This window comes from Myotis myotis, unplaced genomic scaffold, assembly GCF_014108235.1.
Source record: "Myotis myotis isolate mMyoMyo1 unplaced genomic scaffold, mMyoMyo1.p scaffold_m19_p_6, whole genome shotgun sequence".
Classification (NCBI taxonomy): domain Eukaryota; kingdom Metazoa; phylum Chordata; class Mammalia; order Chiroptera; family Vespertilionidae; genus Myotis; species Myotis myotis.
Window position 1 is genome coordinate 78,109,779 of NW_023416368.1, and position 23,042 is coordinate 78,132,820.

At 55.1% G+C, this 23,042-nt stretch overlaps 1 protein-coding gene across 8 annotated transcripts in view; it reads right to left on the bottom strand.

The window, feature by feature from the left end:
- Positions 1–16,928, bottom strand: part of SBNO2 (strawberry notch homolog 2) — a 54,971-nt gene extending 38,043 nt beyond the window's left edge. For 7 of the 8 annotated variants that reach the window (XR_004968500.1, XM_036315663.1, XM_036315662.1 and 4 more), the window contains exons 1-2: positions 16,783–16,928; positions 3,384–3,575 (exon numbers count right to left, since the gene is read on the bottom strand). Coding sequence is in view for 7 of the 8 variants with exons in the window: in XM_036315663.1 (XP_036171556.1) it covers positions 3,384–3,503 (120 nt within the window). In the remaining variant the exon portion in view is untranslated. Of the gene's footprint in view, positions 1–3,383; positions 3,576–16,777 lie in introns of all 8 variants that reach the window. The other variant, XM_036315659.1, reaches the window with a different exon arrangement.
- Positions 16,929–23,042: the final 6,114 nt, after the last annotated feature.

Here is a 23,042-nt window from a genome sequence, read left to right on the forward strand (position 1 = left end):
ACAATGGATCCCCAGAAACAGACACGATGCCACTCAAGGGGTGGCATGAAGGGACAATGAAGGGGGTCAGAGGAGGAACAGGAAGGTATGAGCTATGACAACATGAGCAGAGGCTCAAGAGGGTCAGGGGACATGTGGACACAGCTTCAATAAGAAGGAGACAGGCTGAAACCGCTTGGCTCAGTGGATAGAGCGTCGGCCTGCGGACTGAAAGGTCCCAGGTTCGATTCCGGCCGGGGGCATGTGCCTGGGTTGCGGGCACATCCCCAGCAGGAGATGTGTGGGAGGCAGCTGACCGATATTTCTGACTCTCTGTCTCTCTCCCTTCCTCTCTGTGGAAGATCAATAAAATATATTAAAAAAAAAAAAAAAAAAAAAAAGGAGAGAGATTACACCAGCTCATGGCGCGACCTGGACCTTGGAGAGGCCCTGCTGGACCTCAGCTAGGCTTTGAGCTGCAGGTGGTATATCAACTCACTGCCTGCCAGTATTCAAGGCCAACTCTGAGTAAGTTTGGATTCCATGCCCTGTCATATTAAGACATCATGTGGGCACAGCTGAGTTTGGAGGGAATTCAGGGTCCGAGTCCTCCCAGCCCTTTCTGATGCTCCGGTTATAGGCCTGATGCCTCTCGGTGGTTTCTAGCACTAGAACCTCCACCTGATCTGTGGCCCATTTCCCAGCTCCTCTTAACCCTGAGGTTGAATCTTGCTCCCTCTGCCCACCTAGCCTTCTGCCCATCCCTGCTGCTTCTCAGGCTGTTCTCTGCCACTCAGCACCACACCTGCTCTCCTCACCAGTCTCCCCACTGAGAAATGCAGTTTTGTTGTTGTTGTTTTTTAAATACAATTTTTATTGATTTCAGAGAGGAAGGGAGAGGGGGAAAGAGATAGGAACATCAGTGATGAAAGAAAACCATTGATCAGCTGCCTCCTGCACAACCCCCATTGGGGATCAAGCCCGCAACCCAGGCATGTGCCCTTGACCAGAATCAAACCTGGGACCCTTCAGTCCGCAGACTAACACTCTATCCACTGAGCCAAACCAGTTAGGGCGAAAAATGCAGTTTTTCTCTCTACAGTGGAAGAGGAGCTCTGCTTCCACCCAGGAAAGAGATGCCAGGCCTGACTTTCTGGAGAATTCTGGACCCTTCTCCTGGGGCCACTTGTGCCTCTGTGACATGAGAGCCCAACACCTGTGATGGCTTTGTTACTTAGGCTGGCACCTGTAGTGGTTTTGTTACTTATGTTACTTACTAGAGGCCTGGTGCACGAATTCATGCACAGGTGGGGTCCCTCAGGGTGGCCTGTAGAGATTGAGCCCCAGCTCGCGCCCCTAGCCTCGCAGCCCTACCTGGCACCTCACTGTGGCCTGGCGCTGCCCCTCACCTGCTCCATCATCCCACCTGCAGGGCAGTCGATCAGGGCTGGGCTCCCTGCCTGGCTCCTTCAGAGCCTGGGAGCTGGGCAATGGCTCCGCCCGCTGCTGCTGGCCGCCATCTGTGGGGCAATCGGCTAGGCCTGTGGTCGGCAAACTGCGGCTCGCAAGCCACATACAGCTCTTTGGTCCCTTGAGTGTGGCTCTTCCACAAAATACCACGTGTGGGCACACATATAGTGCGATTGAAACTTCATGGCCCATGTGCAGAAGTCGGTTTTTGGCCTGGGCGAGTCTATTTTGAAGTACTGTTGATATTTGGCTCTGTTGACTAATGAGTTTGCCGACCATTGGGCTAGGCAATCGAGCCCTTGCTTGCACCCGCCTTGGACTGGCACGGCCCGCTCACCTGCTCCACCATCCCACCGTGGTCCCACTCTTGTCAGGGCCCATTGGGACTGGCAGTGCCTCCACTGCTGCCTGCTGCCAGCGCCGCATTGCCCGCCATGTTCCACACCGTCCCATAGTGGTCAGCACATGTCATAGCAAGCAGTTGAATTCCCAATCAAACGCCCAGTCAAACAATTTGCATATTAGGCTTTTATATATTTAGATTGCAGTTGTTAAAACCTGGGAGCAACCTTCAGGAGGTGATGGATAAAATTGTGGTCCATCCAGACTACGGGACATTACTCAGCACTAAAAAGAATGAGCTATGGAGCCATGAAAAGGCATGGAAGATCCTGAAATGCATATTATTGAGTGAAGGAAGCCAATCTGAAAAGCCTGCATACTATATGGTCCCAACTCTGGGATATTCTGAAAAAACCAACAAAAAAAAACCCTCAGGCTACGAGCACAGACTTGTCATTCTTCTAAGAAGGATGCCAGGATTGGAGAGGGATACCCCGGCAGAGCACAGAGGGTTTTAGGGCAGTGACACTACTCTGAATGATGCTGTAATGGTGGTTCATTGTACATTGGAACAAACATATAGAGTGTCCAAGAGAGAACCGTGATGTCCACTGTGGATCACAATGTGTGTCAATATTGGCTTCTCTGGCCTAGCCAGTTTGGCTCAGTGGATAGAGCATTGGCCTGTGGACTGAAGGGCCCTGGGTTCGATTCCAGTCAAGGGGACATGCCCAGGTCGCAGGCTCGATCCCCACTAGGGGGCGAGCAGGAAGCAGCCGATCCATGATTCTCTCTCATCGATGATGTTTCTATCTCTCTCCCTCCCTCTCCCTTCCTCTCTGAAATCAATAAAAATATATTAGCTCTAACCGGTCTGGCTCAGTGGATAGAGCGTCGGCCTGCTGACTGAAGGGTCCCAGGTTCGATTCTGGTCAAGGGCATGTACCTTGGTTGCGGGCACATCCCCAGCAGGGGGTGTGCAGGAGGCAGCTGATCGATGTCTCTCTCTCATTGATGTTTCTAACTCTCTACCCTCTTCCTTCCTCTCTGTAAAAATTCAATAAAATATATTTTAAAAAATAAAATAAAATAAAAATATGTTAAAAAATGTAACAATAAAAAAAAAAAGTCTAGCCCTAGCTGGTTTGGCTCAATGGCTAGAGCATCGGCCTGCAGACTGAAGGGTCTCAGGTTCGATTCTGGTCAAGGGCACATGCCCAAGTCGCGGGCTCAATCCCCAGTAGGGGGTGTGCAGGAGGCAGCCGATCAATGATTCTCTCTCATCATTGATGTTTCCCTCTCTCTTCTCTCTCCCTTCCTCTCTGAAATCAATAAAAATATATTTAAAAAAAATATAGTCTATTGAATTACAAAGAACAAATATTGAAGAAAAATAAACAACCATGACCCACTGCAGGGGCCCCAGTCCCACAGGTGAAGGTAGCCACTAGGCCCAGGTAGCTCCCCGAGGGCCAGTCATGATCTTTGCAGAAGAAACCGAGTAGCTCACAGTGAGGAACTTGGTGGCAGACAGGATTCCCCGCTGAAGGCAGCGTCCCACCCCAAGGCCAATCCTGGGGGGAGGGGCTCACCTGGACGCTGGGCCCACACCGTGGGCTCTGCAGAGGTGACAGGCTGCACATCATGTTGCCAGCTGGCTGGGCTTCATGCTGTGGGAACTCCCTGTCCATGGTGGACCCCACTGCCAGCATCAGGCAGCTCCTCGACCTGGGCCACGGGGGCGTCTATCTGGGCTTCTTGCTCCAAGGTGGAGGCATCATGAGCTGGGGAGAGACACGACATGTCCTGAGGTCAGCCTCTAACCTCAGTGGGCAAAGACCCCTTCCCTAGGGACAAGGGACAGTGGGTGAGGGACAGCTAGGCAGGGCTTACACAGAGGGATCAGCCCTCCCTCTCCCCTGGCTCTGTCTCAGCCACAGAGCCCCATGGGCCATGCACCACACCCTCACCCACCTGACTACCCCACCTCAATGGGAGGATGTGAGCGGAGGCTCCCCAAACACCACAGTGCTGCCGGGGATGCCCCTCAGTCCCCAGCCTCTCCCCAGCAGCTATTCTGGGGAGGGGGCCCCTTAGAATTCAGGGCAGAACCCCCACTTGGCCTCCATGCTCAAAGCCTATAGGGGGCCCCACCCACTACCCTGGGCCCCCTCCTGGGGCCAACTGGGTCTGGACCTCTGGGGGGATGAGGGCAGCCTCTTCAGCAAGGCCAGCTGACCCCGCTTCATTCCCTCCCTGCTGGTCACAGCACCATCTCAGGCAGCCAGGCCCCCTAAATAACAAATATGTGGGCTCTAAAGAGCACTCCTGATACCCACATAGAGAGCCATGAGCTCTGGGACCCCTGATATGAGGGGTGACCCCTGAGGACCTGGCTTTGTGACCAGCACGTATGCCTGGGAGGCAGAGTCCAACCAGCTGGCACCTCTGAGTTGGGGATGCCTACCAGGCCCATGGGCCAGCCCTGCCCCTCTGTAGCCATGAGAGGCTTCCCAGAGGGTCTCTGGGGAGTCAGGGCCAAGCTGAGCCAGGAAGAGTTCCCCAGACCTGGTTCGGATTAAGGACACACAGTGTTCCCACTAAGAATGTCCCCATTCTTTAGGGCAGGCATACCGGCCAGGAAAAGGCACAGGAGTGACCCTAGCTCCCCATGACTTCCACCTTCCCTGTGACAGAGCACCCCCACCCTGGGCCCCACCCCTCACTATGAGCAGGGACCCTAAGCGGGCCAGCATGCTCCTCAGGAAAGAGGCCACCTCAGGACATTAATCACTCAGGGAGGCAGGCAGGAAGGGGAGGCAGCCGCCACTCCCAGCCAAGCCCTGAGTGAAGAAATCCTAAGGACTTCCAGTAATCACAGTCGAAAGAGCAGCTTGTGCAATCCTGGGGGGTGGGGGGGGGGGGTTACTCTGTATCCTGCTGGCCATGCACCCCTCATCCTTCGGCCCTGCTCCAGCCTCCGCCCTCAGGCTCTCAGGCTCATGTCTGCTGGCAGGATAACCTTTCCCACACCCCCCAGAGGCCTGGACCCTGGGAGATGCCAGTCACCTCCAGAATGCACCCTCTAGGTTCCCGCAGACAAGACCTGGTGGGACACAGGCTTGGACGCTGCAAGTGGGAAGCCCTGGGATTGCCTGCGATGAACACACACCTACTCTGATTGTGGTCTTGGCTGGTATTTATAAAAGTTCTGGGGTCAGGCAGACAAGTTGAAGATTTGAATGGTTGGATAATTGGGCACCTCGGGGCACCCCAGCTCCTGAAGCCTCCACCTGCTTATCTGGAGAATGGGTTGGTTGGTCAGGGCTCTGTGGACAAGGCTCATCAGGCCCTTAGCAGAGCCAGAGGCCTCTGCAATCTGGTGGCCCCAGGAATTGCCTTGCTTCAGGGGACATACCTTAAGGAAAAGTGTGCTCTCAGCACCTGGGACAGCAGGCAGGTGGAAACCACTTCTACTCAACAGAGAAAGCTCACAAAGCTGACCAAAGGCACTGGCTGGCACACTCTTGTCCCGTCTCTGCAGCAAACACTCAGGACAGGACATGTCCCTGGCCCAAGACTCTCCCCACCACGGCTCCCCCTTACAGCAGCCACATCCCCGAACAAAGCAGACCCCAATCTACACAGGGTGCTTCTGGGCTGTGACCACAGGGCTCGGCTGCTTCCTTGGAAAGCACTGTCCAAAGCCTGCAGCCAATGAGCATGTGGGGTGGGGGTGTCACCACGGCTGGCCCTCAGGTTGCACTGTGCCCAAGGGACTCACCCGCAGCATATCCCCCCCTCCCCACGCTCACTCCTCATCCATGTCCAACTGGCCTGCATGGCTCCTCCTGCCCCTCCAGAGCCCCAGAAGCCCCTGTCCCAGGAACCAGAATCAGTCGTGTCCACAAACCCCTCAGGGAACCTGTGTGGCAGCCCTAGAAGGCTCAAGCACTATGTCCTCCTTCACCCATGGTCCAGCCATCACATTCCTTCAGAGAAAGAGGTTTGTCACCTGTGTGGAGGGCTCCAGGCTCCACTGGGAGCCAGGACCCAAAGGACTGAGACCCAGGGAGCTAAGATCCTGGGGAGCATGTGCATCCTCTCCTTTCGCAGACAGAGTTAGGGTTCCCTGGAACACAGAGCAGGCGGGTATGGCTGCTTAGACATCAGCAGTTCCGCAAACAGTTAAACCTAGTCGCCACAGAATAAGCAATTCTGTTCCTAGGTGTCCACCCAGGAGAAAGGAAGACTCCTGTCCACATAAAACCTGGACCTAGATGTCCATAGTGACGTGATTCACAACAGCCAAAAAGCAGAAACAACCAAAGTGTCCACAGCTAATAAATAGACAAACACACTAGAACACCGATTTTCAACTGGTGTGCCACAAGATTTCTTAAAACATGCAATACCTGACTGTTTAGTCAGGGGCACCGACCTCTTTTCCCTTAGAATGTCAAATAAAAATAATTACAACAGCCAACACAACAGCAGCCGTCCGGTATGAATGAATCAAAATTATAATTAATTTTGTCAGATCGGCAAGAAATAGATGTTTTGGTGTGCCACAGAATTTTAGCCATTAGTTTATGTGTGCCACGAGATGAAAAGGGCAAAAATCACTGCACTAGGGATATTGCTCAGCCATGAAAAGGAGTGGCGCACTGACACTCACTGTAACGCGGATGAACCTGGAACATGAGAGTTGATGAGAGAAGCCAGACACAAAAGGCTAGAGTGTGTGATTCCATTTATGTGAAATGTCCAGAACAGGGAGACCCACAGAGACAGGAAGTGGATGAGTGGGTGCCAGGTGTGGGAGAGGAGGCTGGGAAGGAAGGAGGGACACTGTGCCCACTACCATCCACAAGCCCCCAGGAGCCATCCCTATGGTGCCCCTTCCTACAGTGCCCAGGTCCAACATCACCTCTCAGTGCCCTGGCGCCTCCACAGCCTCAGGCTTCCTGCTCCCCTGTCCCCCCAAACACAGGCTGTACCATCCCCTCACTTTCTGGCCTCTGTTAACTGCCACTGCCCCACTCCTTAGTCCTGAGCTCTGGACCCTGCCCCCAGCCCCTGAGTGTGAACATGTCACGTCTCAAAGGGCACCCACCCCAGGGGGCACAGTGTGGGATCTTGGAGCACAAAGATCAGAGCCAGTGTGCAGTGGTCCTGGTGAGTATTTTTAGATGCAAGTCTCATTACAGAAGCGTCAGTGCTCTCGGCAGGTAGGGGCCTGCAGTCGCCATCATGATTTATGTTCACAGGATTTCCTTTTGAGATCAGGTTTTCATGAATCATCACAGAAGACAAAGATCAAGGAATCAGTGGCCTGCACACGACCATTCGCGGTGGAAGGTTTGCGAAAGCCTGAGCCCCAGGACAGGCCAAGGGTCTCACCTCATACTGAGCTGTTGTGTTGGTTCAGCCCCCAAACACACTCCATCTGCCCAGACTCTCCAACTGGCACCTGGACCCTGCTGGCCACTCGTTACCTATTCTGTGTCCTCCCAGGCCAGGGCGAGGCTGTCCCCCTGGAACAACATCTGTGGCTGGCAGGGACATGCTGGATATAGGACAGTAGCCATTCCAGCCATCCCTCCTCAGGCTCCAAGTGAGGGCCCTGAGATCCAGACACAGCGGAGCAGGGCTGCCAGGGCTCCACGAGGCTCAGCTATTAGGACAGAGGCCCCAGTGGTTCCTGAAGCCTGGCTGGGCCTGACTTGGCAGACCAGGACTGTCTGGGGGGAGGGCCGTCAATGAAGTTGACAGCTGGGTGTAGGGAGCCCTCTCCTTGCCTCACTATTCAGGCCCAGTCTGGGGTCAGTCCTTAATGAGAGACCCAGAAAGGAAAAAGAGTGGGGGCATCCTGAAGAGGTTGCCCTGCTCCTAGATGGAGGTGCTGGGCTGAAATAGGGCATGCTGGAGTCAGGGGGAGAAATGGGCAGCTGCAGGCAGAGGGGTCAAGCCAGCAGAGATCAGCGTGGGGTGAGACCCAGCAGCCTGACTTGGGGGCACCAGCTCTGTACTAAGGTCCTGCCTGGGCTCAGCTCAGCTCTTCCAGGACCCCCAATGGGGCATTTGCTCTTCCAAGACCTCCAATGGGGCACTCGCACCTGGACAGCCACCTCCATGGATGGGCTAGACCCAAGGACAAAAGGAGATTGTGAGGGGAGGGTCCTGAGGGATGTGACAGCTGTGGCTCTTTCCTCACCAAAAGCCTCGGGAGCCCATTCCTTAGCTACTGACCACTGAGGAATACTTGGGTCAGATGCATGGGGACAAGGCAGCAAAGGGAGGACACAAGACCAGGGTGAGACCCCAAGGCTCAAGGGCCAACAAAGGGATGGACACCAGCTGGGAATAATAGGGGATTTGGGACTTGGGAAGAGAAGTGGTTCAGGAGCAAGGGGGGGGGGGGGGGGCGGGCAGAGGAGGTGTACTGGGGCAATCAGTGTCCACCAAACTCACATCCACTGGGAACCTTTGAATGGATCCTTATTAGGAAATTTGTAGGTGAAATTAGTTAAGCTGGGGTCACGCTGGATCAGAGTGAGCCTAATACAAACTGATATCTTGCTCCTCCCCCACCCCCCACCCCCCACCCCCCACCCCCGACCCCCAGATTTGGACACAGACACGCGGAAGTAAAGCCATGTCAAGATGGAGCAACAAGCTAAGTGACACCTGGAGCACCCAGAAGCTGGAAGAGGCAGGAAAGACTCTCATAAGGCCTTCAGAGCGAGCATGGCTCTGTGGCACCTACATCTTAGACTTCTGGCCTCTAGAACTGGGAGAGCACAAATCTCTGTGATTTCAGCCACCCAATGTGTGGTCAGTAAAGCTGTACCAGGAGGCAAACCCCAGCTGGAGCCACCCTGACCCCTGGCCCAAATCCCTGTGATGCCTGGGGACCAGAACCTCCACTGACTGGGGCCAGGTTGGCACCAAGCATATGACCTCAAATTTCTACAAAGCCCCAAGAGGTGTCTGGAACATGGCAGCTCTGGGATGCCAAAGATGGCAGGGGCGCCAGCCCCAGGCACATGCTGGGCGGGCGGGAGTGGGGAGCCCATCCCTCTGGAACAAGGAGAACAAGGTGGGCCACAAGGAAGCCCCATCTAAGAGTGCAGGAAGACAGACTGAACTTCCAGTTCTGCACTCAATGTGGTAAAAGGTAGCCTACAGGACCCCAGGACTCCCCTCCGGCCCCCACCTGGGTGGAGCTCACACACTTCACCCACAGAGGGTGTCTGAACTAATGCAACCATCTTTTGCAAAACCTCCCAACCCGTTAGACATGAAGCCCCAGTCCCCCATGCTCCAGTTCAAGACACCAGGTGGCCACCCAGCAGGACAGGGACCCCACAGCTCCTCTCCAGGCTGAGGAGGGAGATTGTTCAACTGATACCCTGGCCCTGAACACCTGGCTGAACAGAGGACCGGTAAGCAAACAATGAATGGAGGAGACTCAGGTGGGGGGGGCGACCGCACAGCCTGTTACCCCAGCCTTCACTCCCAAGAGTGAAAGCTGCAGAGCTGGACCATGTGGGACAAGCAAGGGGGGGGGGACACTCACTGTGACTCCACATGCCACCCCAGGGACAATGCTATTGGCATAGGAGCCCGGGACAGTGGACAGGTACATGCCTAAGGATAGACCCAACTGGCAAAGCACGTGGCGAGTGTTGATGCTCCCCCTACACACACACCTCTGAAAGGCAAAGAGCCAGAAGGGAAAGAAGGCCTATTAGGAGAAACTGCACCTGGGGAAGCAGAACCCAGCCATTGGTATTTGGTGAAACAGACACTTATGCAGAAAAGGAGACCCTCAGACTAGGTTCCAGGGGCACCTATTAGGGCTAACCGTGGCTGGCTGTCTCCAGCCAATGCGTCTGCCAACTGTGGGCCCACAGACCCATCCACTTGTCCAGGACAGACCAGCTGGCCACTGTGATGGTCCCGTGTAGGGCAGGGCAGAATGATGATGTTCTGACAGCTGTTTGGTGAGGTGGGTGCTTTATAAAGCAACTTAGATTCCAGGGCAGCCTCTGAGTTTATAAGGACACAGCAGAGTTGTGCAGCCTTCAGGAGGCCTAGCATCTTCGTGCGGGCATCCTCTTCTGGTAAATGCCTACTGAGGTCTTGTGCTTGCTTGTGGTCTTTAGGAAGTTTTAGACACGCTGAGCTTGTGGTCTCCTCTGACCTCAGGTCTTCTTCTCCTGAATAAATGTTAAGCCAAATCCCCCCTGGTTGTCCTTTGACACCTACTTGAGCAGTCTTCTGGAGTCCATGCAGAGAGTGACTGTCCCTTCTGCCACTTGCTGCTGTCCCTATTTGATGTTGGGCATTCCTTGGTCTGGCCAGCATGCCAGGTCTTTCTACCCAATTCCTCAGAGAGCCCCGAGCAGCTACTACTCACACTAATCCTAGGTGAGTGGTCTGAGCAGTCAGCACTCTCCTTGGGCTCCTTCTGTCCATCTTGGTGCCAAGAACATCATTAGGGCCTTTGTCCCAGCCTGAAGGGCATCGGTGTCCTACAGGAAGAGGAGGTCCTTCCTGGCTTTGGGCTGGGTTAGACCCTGTGCCCTCTTTGGGGAAAAGGCAGAGGCCTCCAAATCACAGTAGCAAGAATCCCAAGACCTATCAACAGAACCTGGGCCCATTTCTCTCTTCTTTTTTTATCCTTACCCAAGGATATTTTCCCATTGATTTTGTTTGTTTGTTTATCCTCACCTGAGGATATCTTTCCGTTGATTTTTAGGGAGAGGAAAAGACAGAGAAACATCAATGTGAGAGAAACACATCGATTGGTTGCTTCCTGCAGGAGCCCTGACCAGCGCCCAGGCCAGGGAGGAGCCTGCAACCAAGGTACTTGCCCTTAACCGGAATCAAACCCGGAAGCCTTTGGTATGCAGGCCAACACTCTATCCACTGAGCCAAACTGGCTAGGGCTGGATCCGTTACTCTTGCCATGACGAGTGACCACAAACTTGGCAGCTTAAAATGGCACAGTAGGCCCTCCCACGGTTCTGTGGGCTGAAAGTCCAGGCCAGACCGCCACCTCAGCCCTGGGGCTCCCAGGCCAGGCTCTATGCTGCGTCCTCTGGGGAAAAGCTGTTTCTGAGCTCACGTAGCTGCCAGCAGGGCTGGGTCTTGGCTTTGGAAGGCCGTCTGCCCATGTCCCCTCCCCCGAGATGTTCTGCCCCCATTTTCATAGTCAGCAGCAGCAGCACATGTGTCCCCTCAAACTTCAAGTCTCTCACTTCTCTTCAGCCTCCAGTGGAGAAAGTTCTCCGCTTATGAGGACCCTGTGATGACACTGGGCCTCCCAGGAATCCACAGTCACCCCCATCTCAGGATCTTCAACTTGATTCCATCTGCAAAACCCCTCTGCCACATGAGGTGACATGTCCGCAGGTCCCAGGACCAGGATGGGGACAGGTGTGGGGTGTTACTGAGATAGGACACAGCTCAAGAGTAGACCAGCAGGCAGCAAGCACCCCCCCCCGCCCCTCCCCCCCCCAGTGACAGGCTCTGGGGATGAAGGTCTTGCTCCCCATAGACGCAAAGCCCACGTGGCCCCTTCTCCCGGAAGCCCCCCCAGGGCCCTTGGAGGGGCCGGGCAGTGGGGGGCCGGCTGGCGCAGGAATGTGGTCCAGGCTTCCAGAAGGGCTGGTTTTTCAAGAGAAGCGGCAAGTCTGGATTTGGAGAAATCAAGTCTGATTTCTCAAAACTGAAAGTCCAGCCATCATGCCCAACCCTCCCTGTGGGGCACCTTCCTCCAAGTTCCCATGGTGCTAAGAGCGGAGCTTCCCAGACCCTCTGTTACTCCTCCAGGGCTGTCCCTTACAGCCCCCCATATCTACTTGGGATCTCATTCACCCTGAGTCCCCCAAAATTAGTGGGTCAAGTTCCTGGAGGACCAGAATCTAATGAACAACGCCCCCCCTTCCCCCCCGCGGGCCAGCTCACATATATGCTTGGACACCAGGAGAGGCTCCCACACCCTGTGTCACCAGCACCCACCCTAGACTGGGTGGGGGCAGGAAGGGGCCCTACACCCCCACTTTACAGCCTCCAGGGCACCTTCCAAAATGCCAAGACCATCCCAGGCCCTGGAGCAGCCCTGCTGAGCTCTGGCCACACAGACTTGGCCACAGGAGCAGCCAAGGGCATGAGGGAGCCTGAGCACAACTTCCCCACCGACGCCTGTGCTGTCCCAGTGCCCGGGAGGGAGCCATTCCTCGGTTTACCTCGTGTGGGGCGGAAGATGCCTTCTCGCTACGGCCAGACTCAGAGCCCTGGGTGGCAAGGACAGCAGACACTCCCAGTGCCTGTGGGCCATCTCTGCTGCAGATGAGTCAGGGCCATAAAAGTTTACTGCCCGCTAGGACCCCAGCCGGACCCCTCCTTCCCACCATGGACGCTTCCTGTGTCAGCGACCTTTCACCCTCAGGGTGGACTCCCAGGAAATGGGGGACAGACAGCCTTCCTGGTGGGTGTGGACACTTCGCTTCCAAGACCTTGGAGCAAAAGGATTGAGGCCTCTTTCAGTTTCACTTGGTATTTATCCTAAGAGGACTGAGGCCAATCTGACCGGAAACTGGGGGTCTGGTCTACACGCCCACTGAGAGGCACAATGTGGCTAGAGGTTACCTCTGGAGCATGTTCTGGAAGTTAAGGGAACTCTGCCTAAGCACAGCCTGGGAAGGTTTCCTGCTGCAGGTGACATGCTCAGAGGTGTCAGAACATCAGAGACCATAAGCGAACCTTTCCTTCACAACCTCGCTGGCCTCCGTGGGCTGTGTCCCTGCCATCGACACCATGGGCACTCCTTCTGCCCTGTGTGTAGCAGAGGAGGGGACCCTCTCCCCCAGCGACTGACCCAGGAAGAGTTACATGTAAATGGGTGACTTGGGGAGGGAGGGGCGCTCAGCACTGACTCTCTGGGATCACTCTCCTCCCTGCTGTCACCTGGCCTCAGTGGCGGGAGGGTCCCAGCCAGCCAATCAGGGAAACCTACAGGAGGCTCACAGAAGTGCCAGCCCTCAACCCACCACCTCCCACTGAGTAACCTTCGGGGAGGAGGTGCTCTCTGAGCCCCCCAACCCCACCCACTCGCATCCCACCCCACGCCCCTGTACCAGGAGTCCAGATCCCCTAGGACCACGTCTTGCAGGATGCACTGGTTCGGGACAGAGTAGGGGCTTAGTGAGGGGCCCCTGGGGAGCTCTGTTCACCTTCCATAAAACAGATAGCACCTCCTCTGCCATCCCCGTGTGGGGCACAGAGAAGATGCCTGGCAAACCATCCAGTACCCATGTATGAGCTGGCAGCGGAAGGCAGGCTCAGCCCACCCATGTATACCTGCACCCACCCCAGGCCACAGCATGTGGGCATCGGAGGAGGAAGGACAGGCTGGACTTTCTTTCTTTTCCTTTTTTAACACTTTGTTTTGTAGAGACACAATTCACATGCCACATACTTCATCCATTACAATGCACATCTCAGTGGTTTCTAGTACATTCACAGGGTTGTGAAACCAGTATCACTATGTAGTTCCAGAACATTCCATCACCCTAAAAGAAGCCCCATTCCCATCTACAGTCACCTCCATCACCCTCCCAGTCCCTGAATACCAAAAACTCACTTCCTAAATCTGTGGATTTGCCTGTTCTCAACATTTTACATAAATGGGATCACACACTGTGTGGCCTTTTGTGTCTGGCTTATCAATGAACATAATTTTGAAGATTCATCTATTCATCTATTGTTTTAGAATACAAACAACAGGTCTTGTCTCGGCCACCACTGTCAAGCCCAGGGCAACAGGTGATGGAGCCCCAGCATCAGAAACCACAGTTCAGGCCCTCACTTGAGTCACCCGCCTGCTAGCAGGGCAGCCAACCCTCCCAGTGAGAAAAGCAGGAGACCTCAGAGCAGTTGTCACCATCGGCAGGATGGCAGGACGATAAAGGAAGTTTGCTTTCTGTCTTAGCTCTGCTCAGGCCACTCATGTGGGACTGACCTGCCAGTGGCAGGAGAAGGGAGAGGGTAGTTCCAAAGGACAAGGACTGGAGATCCCACTCAGGGGAGAGGTGACCTACACTTGCTAGGCACTCAGGGACACCAGCACTTGAGGCCAAAGCTGGGTGAGCAGTATTCAGACCAGGCCTAGACGGGGTCTGGGTGACTGCATTCTCTGGCTACACCCAGCAGCCTTCCTGAAGTGTGACCACGCTGTCCTATGCTGGGGAAAAAGTGATGGAGATGTGCCAAACCTGTCCACAATGAACCGCACACACACACATGCACACATATGTGCACTCATGTATGACACATATGCTTGCGTCCAATCTCAAGTGTACACATGCAACCCACCTGCACACCCAAACCTGCACACTCATACACACGAGAGCCCACTCATGCATACATGCATACAACAGACATGGACACAAACATGCATGTACTCAGCACAAAACACACACATGACCACATACAACATGCAGTGTGACATACATTTTCATATAAAACCTGCACCTGCATACATATTCAGACCCTGGGATTGTATTGGCACCATGGGAAACTGCCGTCCTAACTCAACCATGTCAGCCTCGTGCTGTGTTTACACTTTGAGATTACGTTACTCCCCCCCCCCCCCCCCCATGCTGGCAGTAAAGGCAGAGGCCATCCTGGGGGGTGGCCGCCTCCGGGGACCTGAACACAGTTGCCTCTTTATTCCCGACCAAGCTCGCTCATGCGGCCAGAGTCCTGAGCTGGGTCAGCAGTTCTAGCCAGCCCTGGCTGGAGGGGCATCTGAGACTGCTAAAACAGAGCTGGGCCTGCCCGGATTGGTCAAACCCCTGGGGTGGGACAGGGGTATGAGCTGCAAAGGTCTGGTTGTGGTTTTGCCCAGGTGGGGGCAGTGACTGGCCCAAGATCACACAGCCTGGAGAGCACTAATCCTGGGCTGCCCCCTGCAGCCTGCTTTGCCAGCCCCAACTTGAAAACCAATGGCCTTCCCTAGAAACCCAGACCCTTGTCTGACTCCAGGACTTCCCACCCTCTGTGAGAACATAGATGTCTCTCACACACACACACACACACACACACACACACACACACACTGGGCAGGTCCTCACTCGGGTCCTCACTCCAGGCAGGTGTGAGCAGATGTCTGCTAAGACACTCAGCTAAACAAAAGCACCTCATGTCTTCTAAAACTCCGGAGCACCTTCCCCCAGGTACCAGCACTGGTTTTCCCCTGTGGACAGCACTCACACGGCTCCTCAGGGTCCGATGGGCACCTGCATGTGTCTCCCCCACCATGGAGAACCCTGGGCCCCCCTCCCCTGGTCTCACCCACCCATCAGCCCAGATTTCACAGTGTTCTCCACAGGGACTCAAGGCAGAAGGCACTACAAGGCCAGTGGCACCAACCAGACAGCAACCACCACCACTCCTGGGGCCTCCCCTGGGAAAATCCAGGGTGCTTGGAAGAAAGGACACAAATTGGCTGACCAATGGGGTCCCAGGTCTCAGTCACAAAGAAAGCGCCACTCCTCTGCTCACAGGGTCCGAAAGGGCACATCGCCCCCAGCAGAGAAAGCCACTGCAGGGTACTGCCTGGCCTGGAGAAGGGGCCAGCCTCACAGCTGCTGGCTGAGGCCGGCCTCCAACCCGCCTCTGGGGTTTCAATGCCTGTGACAGGCAGCCTTTCTGCCCTCCAGGGGCTGTGGAGCCTGGCCCCCCAGCCCCCAGGCCCAGCCCCATCTGCCTTGAACCTTTCTGAAGCGCCTACTGGGACAGACTCACCATGCCCGGCAGCAGGTAAGCAGGTTCCCGGCTACATTCAGTCCAACACCAGCTCCCTTGTTACACCCTGAAACACTCACCACCACCCCCAAACTGCCAGCAAGCTTCATCACAGTCAGCTTCCAACCAGGAGCTCTCCCGTACTCCGTGCAAGCAGATGGCCCTAAACCCAGCCTGGGAGGCTAGTGCACAGGGAGAAAGGGCAGCAGGGCAGGTGGGTCCAAGGCAAATTCAGGGAAGCAGACGCTGGGTTTGCCCTAGACTAGACACACCTTTTACTCAATTCTTTTTCCCTTTGTAGAATCTTCATAATGTTATGCAGGGAGACACCCCACCGCCTCGCTGGCTCCTGCCTGCCTGGCTGTCCACGCCCAGTCCCTCCAGGCCCCACCAGCCTCCTGCTCTGGGGTTCTGAGTTGCTGGGAAGCTCTGGTGGGCAGGACCCGCCTGGCAGTCTTGCCTTCCCCATCCACCCACACAGGCTGCTCCTCCGCTCACCTGTGGGGTGGGGGCCACCTTTGCACCCCCACCCCCACCCCCGCCCTGTCCTTGTCTGCCGGGTTTCATTACCAACTCTGGGTGACACTCCCACCCCACATGCTCTGCCAGGTCAGCTGGTACCAGCAAGGCCCTATCCCAGAGCGAGGGTGTCTGCCCTTCTTGGAGCGCTGGAGGGTCCAGGGAAACTCCAAGGAGTCTGGGGTCAGGAGTCACCAAGATGGGTGAGATCGGGGCCCCTCCGAAAGGGAGGGGCTGGGGTCCCGGAGGTTGAGGGCCACCAGAAGGGAGTCGCGGAGGAGATTAGGCAGTGAGGGCCACAGGTTCTGGGATGTCACCGCGATGTAGGAGTCACCAAAGAAGTAAAGTTCGGGGTCAGCAAAAAGCACGGGATAGCGGGTCATCAAGAAGGAAGGGGTCAGGGAATCACCGCCGAGCTGGGGAGGGGCTCGCCGCTCCGGCGCGTCGGGCTGGGGTCAGAGAGCAGCGCAGGGTCGGGGGTCGCGGGAAAGGGCGGGGACAAGCCGCCGCGCTCCCCCCGCCCGGCCCGCGACTCCCGGAATCCCGGAAACCCCGGCCCGGCGAGCCCGGGCCAACGCGGGCCGGGGAGCGAGACTCGGGCCAAGCAGGGGCGGCGGGGTAGGACCGGGGGTCCGGCTGGACGCACCTCACCTCATAGCCGGGTCCGGCCGCCTCCGGTTCTCTGAGCTTCGCCGCGGCCTGGCTCACTTCCTGGTTCCCCGGGCGCCATCTTGGGGACCGCGCACTTCCGGTGATGCCGGGGGGGCGGGGCCTGGGGGGCGGGGCCTTGCGGGCGTGGCGCGGCTCCTGGCTCCCGAGCCTGAGGAGGGGCTGGCACGCTCCGTAGGCTCTGAATTTCAATTCCGACCCCGCCACCTGCTGTTGAGACCCTGGCGCGGAGCTTACCCTTGCGAACCTCGGTTTCCTCCTCTATAACATGAGTTTAGGACCAACCACTCCGACTTCCTGGCCGTTTGTGCGGACGGTGCCCTCAGCACTCTCACCCCTGACCGTAAGCCACTGGAGTTCTTGTACAGCCCAGATCTTGCCTGGAAAGCCCCTCCTCAGAGACTTCCTTGCAACCATCTGAAGTGGCCCCTGACCACCCAGTCATGCTCCCTCCCTTGACCGCCTCCCCATCAATAGTAGTCGGCTCATTGATCTGTTTCCCATCCCAATAGGAGTTCTAGGACCCGCCCTCGACACCCCACACGGAGCCTGTCACTTGGGTGTCTGTTGTGTGTGTGGGGGAGGTGTCTCAGGGGCCCGCGGAGAGAGAGCAGAATCCTCTTGTGCGGGACCTGAGGGTTCTGAGTGGCTCCCTTCCCATTAGGGCTTCCAGGGGCTGAAACATGAGATTTGGGCACTGCCAAGAAGAGGGTGGGGCCAGGCTTTGGCACAGAAAGCAGTTTTCCTGTGACTTGAGCCCACCTGCCTCACTGTGGGGAGGGCTGGCTGGTTCAGGCAGATTCAGTGCAGAAGGCACAACTCCCTCCCCAGGTAGGTTATCAGCAATGAAGGGGCTACAACTCTTTCCCTGGACCCACCTTACCACCAGCCAGTGCCTCTTGAACCCATTCCAACCCCCTGAAATGACAGGTCACCTCTCCATGTATTTGTTTATTTATTCAGTGAACTCTACTGGATGCTACTTTGTGCCTGGCCTTGAGCTAAGCAAAGCTGGGGCCCGAGAGAATGCAGTTCTCAGCCCTGGCCTCAGGAAGCCCCCAGATTAGGGGAGACAGAGCCAGACACTCATCTGCAAGATCAGGCCTGGGGCCCAGGGAGGTGTGATGTCTCTGCCTAAGGCATCATGGAGGGCTGCAGGGAGGAGGGGATATTGATGCTAGGGCTTTGAAGTTTAAGTAGGAGTTTGTTAGACACACAAGAATAGGAAGGGTAGTCCAGGCAAAGTATAAAAGCTGTTCAAATGACTGGTCTGGTAAGGGAGAAGAGTATGTTTAAAACCTGTTTGCCCTACAAAACTCAGGCCAAAGACCCACTGTGTCCAAGCCCACAAGCACAGGAGAGCAGATGGGGAAACTGAGACCCAGATAGAAGTGATTTATCCAGAGTGAGTATTGCTTTGGCAATCTGGGTTCTAACCCTGACTTTGGAACTGTTTTTCAGAACTAATCAAAAAAAATCCAACTGAGCAACAGGCACTGAAGATTCAAAAGGGTGAACAAGCAGATTTGGGGGATGGAGGGTGCCCAGCTGCATTTTCCCAGTTCCTCCTACACAACACCAACCACACAATTTTCAGGGACCAATGAAGAATGACAATGTGGGGCCCCTTGTTCAAAAAGGGTTCAGAATTTTAAGGTGGTGGCAGCAGAGATTAAACTGAACCAAGGCTCCTGACCCCTGAGTGCAGGGCCTGAGTGAAATTCAAGTCCCTCAGAGGCAGGGACTGGTGTTACCTACATTTCGCTAGTGGGGAAACTGAAGTGCAGAACTGAGTGGCAAGCAGGCGTGGACTTGAACTCTGCCATGTCTACCTTGGGAAACCATGAGGTCTTTACCGTCTTTACCGGTAATTTCGCCTGAAGTGGGGGCAATTTGCCCAAGCCAGGGTGGGTCCAGCCATCTCATGGAGGAATCTGCCAAGTCTGGGGATGTCTAGAGAATTAGTCAGATTCGGGGATTTCCAGGGAATCGCATGAGAGAGCAGAAGGGGCACAGTTCTGGAGCTCTAGCCCCAGCACCGGTGCAGCTATGTTTTCATGCTATGAGGCCCTAGAAAGTTACTTAATCTCTCTGTGCCTCTGTCTCCCCACCGGTAAAGTGGGGATGATGATGATAACAGTAGTTGCCTTTTAAGTTGTTTAAACAGCTAAGTGAACAGTGTCTAGTATGCCATTAGAGTGTCTGCATGTGACGCCTCTGGACCACAGGGTCACCGAAGTGAACATTCACGGATCATGTGTGCCCAGGGCCCCATCAGCAGGGGGGACAGTGCTCACACAGGCCAGAGGTGCCCCTAGACACTGTGACCAGGCTCGTGGAAGTAGGGTTGCCAGATGAAACACAAGATGCCCGGTTACATTTGAATTGCAGGTGCACGAAGAATACTTTTTTAGTGTAAGCATGTCCCGGTCAATGTTTGGAACATAGTTACATTAAAGAAGCAGCCTTCGTATATCTAAATTCACATCTACCCAGGAGTGCTGTATTTTCATTGATGAAACTGGGAGACCCAATGTGGGGAGATCACAGACAGAAATGGGGCCCGGGGGGTGGGGGTCAATTGGGGGAAAAGGAGACATATGTAAAACTTTAAACAATTTTAAAAAGTAAGAAAGAAAGAGAGAAAGAAAGAAAGAAAAAAAGAAAGAGAAAGAAAGAAAAGAAAGAAAAAGAAAGAGAGAAAGAAAGAAAGAAGAAAGAAAGAGAGAAAGAAAGAAAGAAGAAAGAAAGAAAGAAAGAAAGAAAGAAAGAAAGAAAGAAAGAAAGAAAGAAAGAAAGTCCCAGAGCCAGGACAGGGAGGCTTGGGGAACAGCTGCCTCTCTCTGAGCCTCAGTGTCACCCCTGCTAAAGGGACATAGAAGACACAACACACAGGAGAGGGTGTGCAGTGAGCTTGAAGTGCAGCTCAGCTGTTCTAATGACTTCAAACAGCGGAAAACTTAAGACAGACCCGAAGGTCAGGTCCCCTGGGGCTTCCCTGTGAACCCACAAGATTCTTGGGCTAGCCTCAGTTTTCCCATCTGGGAGGTGCCACTGACTAAACCCCCAGCCTCAGTTTCCCTTCTGAGAAGTGCCACCCTGGAGCTCCTCCCACTCCCAGCCTCAGTTTCTCTTCTGGGGAGCACTCTGGGGCTATGCCCATCTTGCAGTCAAGGAGATAGAGGCAAACTGAGGGCCCGTCTAGGGAGGCGAGACTCTCAGACCTGGGCAGGTGAGGCAGGGCAGGTGGGCCTGGCCCAAGTGGGGGAGGGGACAAAGCCACTTCCTGTTTCTCCACATTCTGGAAAGCCCCAAGCCTTCCTGATCAGTGGGAGCACCTCCCTCCCAGCCGCTCCCAGGCCTGGTTCCCTCACCACTTCTCCTTTCCACACCCACTTCCCCTCACTGCCACCCCGCTACCCTGGCCAGTGGCTCCATTCCTGCCCGCCTCTTCCCAGTCCTTCTTCTTCTCCCCTTCTTTCCAGTCTCTTCTCCCATGGCCCTCTTTTTTCTCCTTCTCTAGCCTTAATCACACCCCTCCCATGGTGCAGAAGAGGAGATTGAGGCAAGAGCTTCAGGGCCTGCCCAGGTCGCACAAGCTATTCTATGTCCCCTGACCTCACTTGCCTTTTTTCCCTCCCCACCTCTTTCTCTCTCACCATCTCTGTCAGTTTGTTCAAACCTCGATCTCAGTCTTTGGCTAGCCACCCTCCCCTCTCCTAACCAAGTCTGCCCCACCTGTTTCAGCCACCACACTGTCCCTGTACCCTGGCCTGCCACCTGCCCTGAGGTTTCCTCAGGTGGCTCTGGCTGGCAGGTTGCAGCTCCCTTGACACCATTCTGGCCTAGCCTGAGCCCCTAGCAGGATCCTGCCAGGCCCGGCCAAGGCTGCCTCTGAGCCAGGGCAGCTTCAGGGAACAGCTAACCCGTCCAACGGGTTTGGGTTTGAGATCCACCCCAGACAGGCCTTACTGCTTCTGCCTGAGGCTGGGACACCCAGGCTGCAGGAGGGTGACACCTGACAGGGCACCCCCCAGGTTGGGTCACGGCTGGGCCCTGAGGGTGGGAAGCAGGTGGGAAAGAAGAAAGATCAGCAGTCCACCAGTCAAGCCCAGAGGAGGGGGACTGTTAAGAATAGGGCACAGTACCTCAGGGGGAAATGCATCAGGGAGTAGGGCATTAAGGCTGGGAAGGAAGTGGTGGGATCATGGGGGGGCCCAGAGAACTAGGAGGCCTTTATCCTTAGGGCAGTAGGGAGCCACGGAAGGTTATGGAGCAATGGAGTGGTATGGTCAGGATGGGATTGGAGGTCACTGGATCTGCCCACATGGTTGGGCTGGGTGGGACTGAGGGGCCACATCTCTGAAGCTCATCTGGTGGCAAGACTGAGGCCATGGAAGTTGACCTGCTGCCTGAAGCCAAGAGAAGCGGTCAGACTTTGGATTTCTTTCTATCAAGGGCCCATTGTGAACCAGGCTGGAACTGAAAGGATGAGGTGGGGGAGGAGGGAGGACCCTCAGGATGTCCCCTCACCCCCAACCCCACGCCAGAGAGGGAATTGACTTGGCTTTGTAACTGAACAATGGGGAGTTATGGGGGGATTTAGAGCACCAGGGGAGATGGAGCTAGGGTGTGTGTAGAGGTTGGGGGGAGAGGGGGAGATGATCACAGGAAGAGGTGGGTCAAAAGGTAGGGAAGGCCACACATCCATCTGAGAAGCATTTACTGGGTGCCTTTTGGGGCCAGTCCCCAGGGACACAGTGGAGAACAGAGCCTACCCCATGATGTTCCTGGCCCACAGGGAGTGGAACAGCCCTGCAGGACAGGACATTGATATGTTGGTCCTTCCTGGTCCTTCCATTGATATGTTGGCCAGTCCCTGTAACCTGAGTACCAGGTGAGGATCTGAGAAGGTGAATGGAGCCTCCCTGTTCTCCCAGGCTGTACCCCACCCCCACCCCTTTTCCCTGAGCACTGACGTCGCCCGCACTGGGACTTCCTGAACCTTCACCTTGGATCTGCCTGGCCCCACGGGAAATTCCAGGGCAGCCGGGCTGGGTGACTCACATCAGGTCCCAGTGGCGGGAAAGAAGCCAGACTCCCCAGTCCCAGTCAGGGCGTCCCCATCACAATCTACAGAGCAAAGGCCAGAATCTGGGTTCCAACAGGGGAGCTATTGGGGATGAGTATTGGAGCTGGTTTACAATGTTTTTCCGCCCCTGTTGGTCATCTCTGTGTCCCCAGGGCTGCAAGTATGCTCTGCAGAGTGGAGCTTCAGCAGCAGAGTACCAGGGTTAAGACCTGGAGGGCTCAAAATCCAGCTCTGCCACCCAGTAGCTGTGTGACCCCTGGCAAGTTACTTAACCTCTCTGTGCCGCAGTTTTCCCATCTACAAAATGAGGACAACCATAGTAATTCACTTGGAGGGTTTTAAAAATATATATGTATATATTTTATTGATCTCAGAGAGGAAGGGAGAGGGAGAGAGACATAGAAACATCAATGATGAGATAGAATCATTGATCAGCTGCCTCCTGCATGCCCCACACTAGGGACTGAGCCCACAACTCAGGCATGTGCCCTGACTGGGAATCGAACCATGACCTCCTGGGTCATAGGTCGATGATCAACCACTATGCCATACCAGCTGGGCTCTCTTGGAGAGTTTTTGTGAGAATTTGGTGAGGACCAGTATGTGTTAAGTGTTTGGAGTGAGACTTGGGATGTGGTGAGGACTTCATGGCAAAATGTTTAAAGAGACAAATTCATAGCAACCGTACTCATAACAGTCAAGAAGTGCAAACAACCCAAATGTACCTCAGCAGATGAACAGAAAAACACAATGTGCCTACCACACACTGGAATATCACTCGACCATGAAGAGGAGCAAAGCACTGACGCTCACTACAATGTGAAGGACCTTGAACACATGATGCTCAGGGAGAGAAGCCAGACACAAAAGGCCACACCGTGTGCGATTCCATTTATGTGAAATGTCCAGAAGAGGCACATCCACAGGGACACAAGTTAGTGGTCGTCAGGGCCTGGGGGAGGGGAAAGGGAATGACTGCTGATGGGGAAGGGGCTTCTTTTTGGGGTGGTGGAATGATCTGGAACTAGAGGGAGGTGGTGGCTGCACAACATTGTGACTGTACTAAATGCCACTAAACTGTACACTTTAAAATGGTTAATTGTATGTGATTTCACCAAAATAAAAAAAGAAGGTAATCAACCCTGGCCAT